This window comes from Panicum hallii, chromosome 5, assembly GCF_002211085.1.
Source record: "Panicum hallii strain FIL2 chromosome 5, PHallii_v3.1, whole genome shotgun sequence".
NCBI classification, from domain to species: Eukaryota; Viridiplantae; Streptophyta; class Magnoliopsida; order Poales; family Poaceae; genus Panicum; species Panicum hallii.
The window spans coordinates 21,911,441-21,923,679 of record NC_038046.1 but is presented as its reverse complement, the minus strand read 5'-3'; the positions used below and the strand labels follow the sequence as shown (position 1 = coordinate 21,923,679).

The 12,239-nt window shown below is 50.4% G+C and overlaps 1 protein-coding gene across 1 annotated transcript; it reads right to left on the bottom strand.

Moving 5' to 3' along the window:
• Positions 1-672: 672 nt before the first annotated feature.
• Positions 673-9,941, bottom strand: LOC112892558. The gene is made up of 2 exons (XM_025959696.1): positions 9,504-9,941; positions 673-699 (listed from the first exon to the last, which is right to left on the bottom strand). Exons 1-2 carry the CDS (start codon positions 9,939-9,941, stop codon positions 673-675), a joined length of 465 nt encoding a protein of 154 aa, XP_025815481.1.
• Between the last annotated feature and the right edge of the window lie 2,298 nt (positions 9,942-12,239).

Genomic DNA, 12,239 nt, shown 5'->3' with positions numbered 1-12,239 from the left:
CACCAGGAGCTCGCTGCCAAGGAAAAACGCATATCCAAAGAGCAGACGAAGAACGGCTATTTTCAGAGAGAACTTGACAAGCTGAAGCAAGAGCGGACTCAAGAGACGTGGCTCCTCAAGAACAATCTGCGTAAACTCGAGGAACAACTCAAGGAACTAAAGAAGGCGCACCAAGGCAAGCCCTTACTTCCCTCGAGTACTTCCAACAATTTATCTTGGATTCTGAAAATATCTTCACCACAGAGCTTAGGAAAATCTTAACATATAAAGAAGAGCTGCTTACTGACGCGAAGAATATGCTCTATCACCGCACAGATGACGTTGAGAGGCTGTAGAAGGTCATCGTCGACACCGAACAACAGTTCGTCGGCTGCCTTCAGCAGATCAAGACACTGGGCGAAGAGAAGGAGCAGCGGCAAAAGGAGCTGGAGGACCTTAGGGGAGCCACCTAGAAACTTGTGGACATGGTGAACCCACAGGAAGACGGTAAGGCAGGCGAGCGGCCCTTGCTGGAGCGACTTCTCAAAGCGCCGCAGAAGGTCGTCAATTTCCTCACAGAAGCCCCGGCCGCTTGTGTCAGCCACGCTCTTGCCTTTGTAAAATCCTTTTGGCCGGAAGCTCGACTAGGAACATTTGTGCATGGAGTGGCTGCGGAGTGTACTGAAGAACAATTCAACGAGTATTTCCAAGAAGCTCAACCTGTAGCAGAACAGATAGTAAAAATTGTACTACAGGATTAAGATGTAAAAACAAGTACTCTTGTCCTTGTATATATTTGTCTTTGACGTCTCCATTTGTATGTGCCTTATGACTTCTGAATTGTCATCCAAATTTAAAGGCTAAGTAGTGGATACTGCCCCAGGTGCAGCGACCCTGGAAGTAGTTATAGTAGCTCCGAGTAGGAACTCAACCAATAAGTTAGACATAACCCGATCGAACAGGTCTAGCCAGTTAGGAAAGAACGCGAGCATCATCACAAAACTGCTGTGCTTATGGCAAGAAAAATCGAAACTACCCCAAGTGCAACGACTCTGGGCGTAGTCAAAATTGCTCATCATGCGAGCCTATCCATTAAGTTAGGTATAAACCAATCGAACGGATCAAATTTGTTGGGAAAAACGCGATCATCATTGCGAACGACCATCGAAGGTCATGGCGAAAGTCGATTCATATAAAGCATGAACCAAGCCGTAGCCTCCGTCAAAACTTATAATAAGAAGTCGATAAAACATGAACGTGGCCGTAGCCTCCGTTGGAACTCATGACAAGAAGTCGATTTGTATATATCATGAACGTGGCCATAGCCTCCGTCTGTTAATAGAAAAATTTACATTCCGAATTTTGTGACACGTAGCCTCCAAATTGACTCGGAAGAAAAAGGCCGCCTGGGCGTGCGGAGAACAACTATCCCCGCACGCTTCCTCATGGGTAGAACTTGCACAGGTTCTGAATGTTCCAAGAATTCGGGACATCTTGGCCCTCGGGGTATTGTAGTCGATACGACCCCAGTCTTGTAACCGGCTTGATGACGAACGGACCTTCCCACCTTGAGTTGAGCTTGTGTAAGCCGGACTCGTCTTGGATGCGGCATAGGACCAGATCACCTATACTGAATGACCGTTCCCTCATGTTGCGATCGTGATATCGCCGAATCCCCTGCAAGTATCTAGCTGACTGGACAAGAGTGGTGCAGTGTGCCTCTTCGACAGAGTTGAGCTCCAACTGCCTTGCTTCGTCCACCTCGCCTTCATTGTACATTTCAACCCTTGGGGATTTCCACATGATGTCGGCCGGTAAGATAGCTTCAGAGCCGTAGACGAGGAAGAACGGTGTTTGTTCTATGGCTTTGGACGGCTGAGTCCTGAGCCCCCAGATGACATGTGGCAACTCATGTATCCACTTTCCTCCTTTCTTGTTGTTTTCATCACAAAGTCTTTTCTTGAGGCCCTCAATTATCATGCCGTTCACCCTCTCGACTTGACCATTGGCCCTTGGGTGTGCAACAGAGACATATTTGACCTTGATGCACGCATTTTCACAGAACTCCCAGAACTTGCTGGCCGTGAAGTTTGATCCCAGGTCCGTGATGATGGTATTCGGGAAGCCGAAGTGATGCAGGATATCAGAGATGAAATCAACAACTCGATCTGGTGTGAGCTTGGCTATCAGCTTGTACTCGATCCACTTGGTAAACTTGTCGATAGCCACCAATACATGGGTGAAACCGCCTGGCGCTATTGTGAAGGGCCCAATCATATCGAGGCTCCAGCAAGCAAACGGCTAGTAAGGTAGTGTGGTGATGAGGCTGTGAGCTGGGATGTGAGATTGCTTGCCAAAGAATTAGCAGTTTTGGCATCTCCGCACAAGGTCCTCAGCATCGGACACTGCAGTGGGCCACCAGAAACCGGCTCTATATGCTTTCCCCACCAGTGTTCTTGAAGCCGCGTGGTTGCCGCAGACACCTTCGTGGATCTCCCGCAGTATGTCATAGCCATCTTCCTTTGTGACGCACTTCATGAGAACACCTGACCGAGCGCTGCGCCTATAGAGCTTGCCGTCGACTAGGACAAAACCCTTGCTTCTGCGCATGACGCGCGTCGCTTCTGCGCTCCTGGCGTCCATCCCCGCTGGTAGTCTCTGATCCCGGATGAAGTCGATAAAGGCCTCTCTCCAGTCCTCTCCAAGCAACATAACCTCCCGATCAGGCTGTTGAAGGCCAGCATCTGTGGTTACCTGAGGTGAGGGCTTGATGGATGGCTATTTCAGCTCCTGGACGAAAACTCCTGCTGCAACTTGTGCTCGGGTGGATTCTAGCTTGGATTATACATCTGCACCAACATTATGCTCCTGTATCACATGATGAACTTCCAGGTCGGAAAACTTGTTTTCCAGCTTGCGTACTTCTTGTACATAAGCGTCCATCATCTCCTTGTTGTAGTCCCACTCTTTATTGACTTGCTGAACCACAAGAAGAGAATCGCCATATACAAGTAGTTGCTTGATGCCTAGTGATATCGCCAAACGTAGACCGTGAAGCAAGGCTTCATACTCGGCTTCATTATTGGATACCTTCCAAAGGATCTGGAGGACATACTTCAGCTGTTCGCCCCGTGGAGAAATAAATAAAACTTCGACGCCACCGCCGTCGAGCTTAAGAGACCCATCGAAGTACATAGTCCGTGCTCTGGCTTGTCGATTGGAGTTGGAATTTGATTCTCTCTCCACTCAGCCATAAAATCGCCTAGGGCTTGAGACTTGATTGCAGTGCGTGGCTTGAAGTCGATTGACAAAGCCCCCAGTTCCACTGCCCACTTTGATATATGCCCCGTGGCATCTTGATTATGGAGAATATCCACCAATGGAAAATCCATAATCACAGTGATCTTGTACTCGTCGAAATAATGGCATAACTTTCTCGATGTAATCAGAATTGTATATAAGAGTTTCTGAACTGCCGGGTATCGTACCTTGGATTCAGAGAGTATCTCGCTAATGAAGTACACGAGCCTCTGCACTCCAAATGCATGGCCCTCCTCGCTGCGCTTGACTACAATGGCACTACTGACAACATGAGTTGTCGTCGCAATGTAGAGTAGTAGATCCTCTCCCGGCAGTGGTGCTGTGAGGACCGGAGGAGACTGAAGGTGATGTTTCAGATCTTGCAAGGCTTGCTCGGCCTCCTCCGTCCACTAGAACTTGTCTTGGCATTTCAGGAGTTTGAAGAAGGGTAGACCTCTCTCCTCGAGCCGGGAGATGAACCTGTTCAAGACCGCCATACATCCTGTTAACTTCTGCACATCTTTGATTGTGGCCGGAGCCCCCATATCAGTGATGGCCGTAATCTTCATAGGACTGGCTTCAATTCCCCGGTTGCTGACGATGAACCCGAGCAATTTCCCTGATGGCACTCCAAAAACGCACTTAGTTGGGTTGAGCTTCCACTGAAACCTGCGTAGGCTGCTGAACGCCTCTTCCAAGTCTGCAATCAGGTCGTCGGGATTCCTGGTCTTGATGACCACATCATCCACGTAGGCTTCGACGTTCCGATGCAGCTGATCAGCAAAGCACATCTGGATCGCGCACTGATAGGTCGCTCCTGTGTTTTTCAACCCGAAGGACGTAGTCTTGTAAGCATATGTCCCGAACGGGCTGATGAACACGGTTTTGATTTGATCTTCCTCCTTGAGCGCAATCTGGTGATATCCTAAATAGCAATCAAGGAGGCAGAGGAGTATACAACCCGCCGTCGAGTCGACGACTTCATTGATGCGTGGCTGCCCGAAGTGATCCTTTGGGCAATGCTTGTTGAGATCGGTGTAATCAACGCACATTCTTCATTCATTATTCTTTTTCCATACAAGGATGGGATGAGCTACCCACTCTGGATGGATTAATTCTTTAATGAAGCCAGCCGCGAGGAGTTTAGCTATTTCCTGTTTAATCGCCTCACACTTGTCGTGAGCAAATCTTCGAAGGCGTTGCTTTTTGGGCACAGCCTGTGGGTGTACATTCAGACTATGCTCCATCAGTTCCCTGGGCACCCCTGGCATATCCGCTGGTTTCCACCTGAATATATCTCGGTTAGCCTGAAGGAAACTGACGAGCGCGAGTTCCTATTTCTCATCTAAGCCCGCGCCAATAACGGCGGTCTTGGATGAGTCACCCTCCTGGAGCTGGATCGACTTGAGGTCCACGTCGCCGATTGACTGGATGCTCGACTTGTTGGCCTTTCTCGAAGGGATCTCCAGCTCGGCCTGGGAGAGCTGCTGCGCGGCCGCGAGTACTTCCCCTGAAGCATCTGGCACACGCGTAGTTGAAGCATACTGGATCGCCTCCTGGTTGCAATCATATGACTTCTTCAAGTCGCCTCGGAGAGTGAGTACTCCACTTTGTCCTGGCATCTTGAGAAGCAAATAAACATAATGCGGACTGCCATGAATTTGGCGAGTGCCGGACGGCCCAGTATAGCATGATAGGAAGATTCGAAGTTAACAACTTTGAATTTAATGAACTCGGTGCGGTAGTTCTCCCTCGTGCCGAAGGTGACTGGAAGAACCACCGTGCCAAGTGGGTGCGCGCGTTACCTTGGACAATGCCGTAGAAAGGGGACTTGCTTGGAACCAGCATGTTTGTGAAGTCCAGACCCATCTTTCTCAAAGTGCTGGTGAAGATGAGGTTGAGACCACTCCCACCATCGATGAGCACCTTGGTGAGCCTTACTTCTGCCACCACTGGATCCAAGACCAGGGGAAACTTACCGGGCTCTGAGAAGTTTGTCCACTGGTCGTCACGGGAGAACGAGATGGGGACCTCCGACCAACGGAGTGGTCGTAGTACCACCAGCTCGATGGACATGATCTCCCGGAGAAGCAGTTTCTGGTCCCGCCTGGAGCCGAAGTCACCATCTCCCCCGAAGATGACGTTGACGGTCTTTGAAGCATCCTGGAACTTTGCGTTGTGTGCTTGGTCCTCTTGGTCGTCGTCTTCGGGTTCTTTGTCCACTGGCTTCTTGTTCTTCTTGCCACCACCGGGATTGCTGAATATCCTCCGGAGGTGGTAGCAATCAATTGCTGCATGATTGGCACCTGGATGCCATGGGCATTTCTTCTGCAGGAGCTTCTCGAATTCTTCCTACGTCGTGGACTTCTTGCCTCGTGAGGGACAATCCATAGCCGCGATGAGATCATCTGGCTTTCGTTTTCGGGATGGACCCCAATAGTCCCACTAGTTTTTGTCGTTGCGGTTGTCATTTGGACGCCTCAGGTTGCTATTATTGCGCCTCGGGAACCGCTCTCTCATCTTCTCTTCCTGCTCGGACCAATCGTGCATCATGTCATGAAGCCCCGCAACAGTTTTCGGCCTGTTCCGCCTGAAGTCTTTGTAGATGCCTGGGTCGGTGATGCCGTTGTAGAAGCAGTCGATGATGTCTTCCTCCGAGATGTTCGCAATGGTAGCGCGAACATCGAAGAAATGACGTGTATAGGACCGTTAGAGCTCGTTACATTCCTGTTTGTATTGAGCAAGATCGTGACGAGTACCTGCGCGGGTGATCGCCCCCTGGAAGTTGTCGATGAAGACCTTCTTGAGCCGCTCCCAGGAGTCGATCGAGTTGTTGCTGAGGCTCCCCAACCACGTGAGCAGCGCGGGGTCCAAAGCCATCGGGAAGTAGACGACCTTGGTGATGTTGGAGCCCCCTGCGACTTCAATAGCGGTGGAGTAGCGACGTAGCCATTGCTGAGGAGCTTGCTTGCCATCGTACTTGGTGATGCCGATCGGCTTGAAGCCCTCAGGGTACTTGTAACTGCTAAACCGTGCGGAGAAAGCTGAAAAATGGTCGCTGCAGTCAGTGCCCTCTATCTCGACTACTTCACACTCTTTGCGCCTGGAATCGATCACGGAGTGCACATCGCGTCCTTCATTGATTCGCTGGCACAGGACTTCTGGAGGATGCCGGTGATTGGCCTGTCGCGGGATACCCCCTGGAGGTGGCTGCTGCCTCTCGCCAGGGGCCTGACTCCTGCGAGCGTTATCGTTGTTGCTACGCTGAGGTCGAGGATGGCCGCCTGCCGTTCGACTGTGAGCCTGGCTTCAGCTCTCGCCCACGTGCTCCTCCCTGACGGTAGACGCTGGGTTTTGCTGAACCAGCTGGATCCAAGTCCTCTGTGCGTAATGAAGTGCTTGTCGCACATTTGGATCGTTACTGCGCTCGAGTATAGCCGTAACCTAGGCGATGTTGGCCACCGGAGTCCTGAAACCCCGCTCGCTTACGGCAGCGAATTCGGCGTCAAGCTCGTGAAGCATGGATCGCATGCGCTCGTTGACCCCCCTTTCGCGGGCTGCGCGAGCTCTGTTCCTGGTCCTCCGTGCCTCACGATCGGCATCATTTTCGTCGCCGGCGTTGGCTGTGGCTTCATCTTTGGATACCACATCAAATTCGACGATGGGCAAGTCGCCATCGTCCTCGCCTTCTTCCGCCATCAGCACCTGGCGTGAGATGAGATCCTCAGAGCTCATGTCGACTAGCTCGGTCGACTCCTCCGCCACGGTAGCTAACGGCCTGCCCTCCTGAAAAGATAAAGGCTCGAGGTGGGCCACAAGTTGATCCTCAGCCTCGAGTAGATCAGAGAGTTTCATGCCCTTCCAATGCACGAAACGCCCCTCTGGAGTGGAGGTGATCATCAGAAAGTTGGTACCAAAACAACCCGAACCCCGCCAACGTGCGGTGGCTCCGGGCTTTCCAAGTTGGAGCAGAGAATCCAAGTCCTTCTCCAATGTGGAAAGGGACTCGAAGATGTCGGCCTCCTGGAGATCAGTGGCCAAATTGCATAGACCGAGTCGTGATCGGCTACGCGAGTCCTTAGATTGGAACGAGTCCAACCTAAGGAAAGTTGTTGCAGCGCCGGACAAAGTCGCGCTGGAAGCAGACTCCTCCTCGGTCCTTGTAGTGGATGCAAGAATTGACAAGTCCTCGAGATCATCAACGAACTTGTCGAGGTCGCTGTGAGGACCCACCGCAGGAGTTTTCGGCTTCGTGTTGACGAGGAATCGATGGAAACTACCCGCACCATCTGCGACATAGACCCACGAGCCAAAAACAAATGTCGTGCCCTGAGAGGGTACTGACCTGGTGAACTGGAAAGATGCCATCGAGCTCGTCGGTGGATCTTCGACGCGCTCCCCTACCTAGCGCGCAAGGTGATAAGTTTAGGTGAGGAGACGCCGAGATCAGGAACTCGAAGGTGCAAGGAACACAAGATATAGACAGGTTCGGGCCACGAGGCGTGTAATGCCCTACGTCCTGTATGGTGGTTTGTATTGCCTTGGGTGTAGAATGATCTGTTTTGAGTGGGTGTCTGCCCCCCTTATATATCTGGAAGGATAGGATTACATGTATCCTAACCAACACTAGCCTGGGAATTGTAACCGAATACAACTCAAGTAGATTCCTTCTGTACCGACTAGCTTTATCTCCTACTCAAACGAGTAGAAAACAACATAAATAAGAGATAAGACAGGCTTTATCTCTTAATCCTGTTTAAACTACGTTATGTACACAGCCCCGTAGCCCCGGGTCTGACACTTCCAGCTCCACTGCCCATTTGGAGATGCACCCGGTGGCATCCCGATTGTGTTGAATATCAGCCAATGGGAAGTCGGAGACCACCAAGATGTTGTATGCGTCGAAATAATAGCGAAGTTTCCTGGAGGTGATGAGTATACGGTAAAGTAGTTTCTGAATTATCGGGTAACGAACCTTGGATTCAGAAAGGACTTTGCTGATAAAGTAGATTGGTCACTGCACCCCAAAGGCGTGGCCATCCTCCTGGTGTTCCACCATGATTGCCGTACTGACGACGTGAGTAGTCGCGCTGGTGTAGATTAGCAGGTTTTCGCCTGGTTGGGGAGCCGTCAGGATAGGGGGCGACTGCAAATGGTGCTTGAGATCATGCAACGCCTGCTTTGCCTCCTCGGTCCACTGGAACTTGTCGTGGCGCTTGAGCAATTTGAAGAAGGGTAGTCCCCGTTCTCGAAGTCGGGAGATGAATCTGTTCAAGGCTGCCATGCAACGTGTGAGCTTCTAGACATCCTTGATCGTCCGTGGAGCATCCATGGCTGTGATGGCGGTGATCATATCCAGGTTTGCATCAATTCCTCGGTGACTAACAATGAACCCCGAGTAGTTTTCCTTGTGGCACACCAAAGACGCACTTCGTCGGGTTAAGCTTCCATCGAAACTTCCGCAAGGTGTTGAATGTTTCCTCGAGATCAGTGATGAACTCAACGTGGGATCCAGTCTTGATGACCAAGTCATCCATGTGAGCTTCAACGTTGCGATGTAGCTAGTCCGCAAGGCACAGTTCGATGGCCCGTTAATAGGTGGCTCCTGTGTTCTTCAACCCGCATGACATTGTAGTGTATGCGTATGCTCCAAAAGGGGTGATGAACGCCATTTTGATATGATCTTCTTCCTTGAGAGCTATCTGATTTTAGCTTGAGTAGCAGTCAAGGAAGGAGAAAGACGCAGCCAACCATAGAGTCGATAACTTGGTCGATGCGTGGGAGCGCGAAGGGGTCCTTTGGGCAATTTTTATTGAGATCACTATAATCCACACACATCCTCCATTCATTATTATTTTTTTCAAGACTAGTACAACATTAGTTAACCACTTTGGGTGGTACACTTCTTAAATAAAACCGGCCACGAGTAGTTTTGCTAGCTCTTTCTTGATATCCTCCCTCTTGTCGGGGGCGAAGCGTCGTAGTCGTTGCTTTTTCAGAGTGGCTTTAGGGTCAACTTTTAGGCAATGCTCAATCAACTCCTTGCGCACCCTTGGCACATCCGCTGGTTTCCACGCGAATATGTCTCAATTAGCCCTAAGGAAACTGATGAGTGCGCTTTCCTATTTGTCATCTAAGCTGCCCCAGATCAAAGCAGTCTTGGACGGGTCGCCTTCTTGCAGCTGGATGGCCTTGATGCCAACGTCACTCGGGTTGAGTTTAACCCTCGACTGGCTAGGCCGCTGGTTGGAGATCTCCATCTTTGAGTCGGTCAGCTTCTGCATGGCCATGAGTACTTCAGCAGACGGCTCTGGCACGTGTGATGTCGTGGCGTACTCGATCGCTTCCTGGTCGCAGTCGTACGACTTCTTCAGGTCATCGTGGATTATGAGTACGCCTATCTTGCCTAGCATTTTAAGTAGTAGGTAGACATAGTGGGGCATGGCCATGAACTTGGCTAGTGCCGGTCTGCCAAGGATGGCATGATATGACGAGTCGAAGTCCGCCACCTCGAATTTGATGTACTCGGTGCGGTAGTTATCTTTCATCTCAAAGGTGACTGGCAGGACCACTGACCCGAGTGGTGTAGCCGCGTTACCTGGAATGATGCCGTAGAAAAGAGCTCGGCTAGAGGTGAGCATCTTTGAGATGTCCAGGCCCATCTTCTTCAAAGTACTCATGAAAAGCAGGTTGAGGCTGCTCCCGCCATCGATGAGTACTCGGGTTAGCTGTGAGTCCGCCACGATAGGATCTAGAATGAGCGGAAATTTTTCTGGCTCGGAGAAGCTGGTCCATTGATCATCCCGGGAGAAGGAGATCGGGACCTCACTATATCTCAGAGGCTTTTGCAAGGCCAGCTCTACAGAGAGGATTTCGCGCAGGGTCAACTTCTACGCACGAATGGAGGGGAATCCGCCGTCTCCGCCGAAGATGACGTTGACGACGTTCTTCAGATCCTGGAAGCCTTGTGCCCTCGACTTGTCACCCTCATCATCGCCCTCCTGGTCCTTTCACTTTCCTGCTTGAGGGAGGGGTGGTGCATGGAGTGACTTGCGGAGGCTGATGCACTCGAAGAGCATGTGTCGCTATTGTCGGTCGAAACCCGCCGGCGAGCAGCGACAGGCAACACGAGGAGCCGGGAGGCTCCCGGGACTGCTGGTGGGCCCCGGTACCTTGGTCAACGGCTCGAGATCCGGCACACATCCTGCCTTCTACGTTGCTAGGCGTGCCACCTAACCTTGTACCTGATTAGGAAGGTGTTATATGTTAGTTTCCTGCATGCATAGACACGTATAAACATTAGTCCGAGCCGTGATCGGCTCATCGGGTGGTCTCAGTATCGGCTGTAAAGAGCCGATTGTGTTCAATACCGGATCAGATTTATAAATAAAGCAAATATATCCAATGGTAATATAAATATTGCTCTATAAATATTAAGCTAATCCAATCTACGACGGTTAAAGCTTTCACTGCGTAATCGGAACATCCTACGCGTAATTGAGCCTAACAGATATGGAAGGCAATGAAACAACAACATAAATAGGGGCCTAAAAACCAACCAAAAGCTGATTCCCGGAACAATCCCTTTCTAAGCTGTTATAAAGCACCAAACGCACTGCCGAAACGTTCAACCCGTTTGAAGGGCCTAATCATGCAGATATTAAACTAAATCCTTGATTGATGAAGACTAACTATAACAGATTGGATCTACTGAACATGAACAGAGCAAAGCGCTGCCCTTAAACCCGAAATTGAATATAGGGGCAGCCGGACGTTTACACGTAACAAGCAATGTACAACTAAAGCATTGGAAAAGCCGATGCTACTCTATAAACACTAAGATAACTAGTGTTACTCGCCATCAACAACGCTTCAAAATGAGAAACACGAAAGGTAAATAAGAAAGGACGATACCGCCCCGATCACGCAGGGTGTGATCGGGGCCGCACGGCACTTACCCGAGAAACCCTAGAACAGGGGTAGCGATGCGCAGAGAGTTGTTAGTGAATGATTGATTCTTTCATTGTTTATTCAGGGTACATATTTATAGTCCGTAGACTTACATTCCCTAACCAATCCTAACTAAACACGACATAAATCTTAACTATCTCTATCTAAACTATTTAAACACACATGCCTATCTAGATACATTGCCAACCTTGGCCTCAAACACCTGCATAAGGTCCGATTCGTAAGCCCACTATGGCTATCATTCGAGCCCATCTTGCTCCTCGGCCCACCTTTCTGTCCTGCCTGAATTATGGTAATAACACATGCCCTGCTGGTTTTGGCAATAATTATTCTGAAACCATTTTTCTTTTAATCGCCTCACCTCTTCGACTTCCGAAATCCGTACAGGCGTGCCTCTTCAACTTCCAGGGGATGTGACTGCTCTGCATCAGGCTCCTTGGAAACTGCTATGGTGACGATTCACCTTCCACTTTGTCTTTATAAACCTATCCCCGGTCACTTTCTTGTAATCGTCTTCTCTCTTCAGCCATTAGCAACCATACCTAACTCGATTTCCCTCTTCTCAAAATGGCTTCTTCCTCTTCCTCTGCTTCTTCCACCATCTTTTTCGAGTCTGACTCCACTCGGGAGCCTACTCCAGAATACGACCCTATAGCCGCCTACGAAGTCCTTGCCCCCTGCATTGGGATGCAGAGGAATGGGACTTCCAGTCGTGGTCAGAGGACGACGAGTCCATGACCGACGGCGAAGACCTCCACCTACTCCTTGGTGATGAGCTAGAGGAAGATGACGAAGACGATGCATCCTGGGAAGAGGACTTCTCCTCTTCCTTGGAGGAAGAAGCTGATTCCTTCTCAACCGAGGAGGATTCAGTAGCAGGAAACTTCCTCCTTGGCGGATCGTCGGAAGATGATGACGATGAAGACAATAGCGGCTTCACCAATAGCAACAGTGGAGATGACGGTAGCGACGTCGACGGCAGCGGCGGT

Bases quoted from the DNA above. Each gene is read 5' to 3' on its own strand.
- LOC112892558 (XM_025959696.1), bottom strand. From the start codon at position 9,941: ATGGGCCTGGACATCTCAAAGATGCTCACCTCTAGCCGAGCTCTTTTC. The intron at 700-9,503 runs GTTAAACTCAAC...GTTCTGCTACAG, and splicing joins AGCGGCCTAGCCAGTCGAGG to GTTGAGCTTCTTGGAAATAC.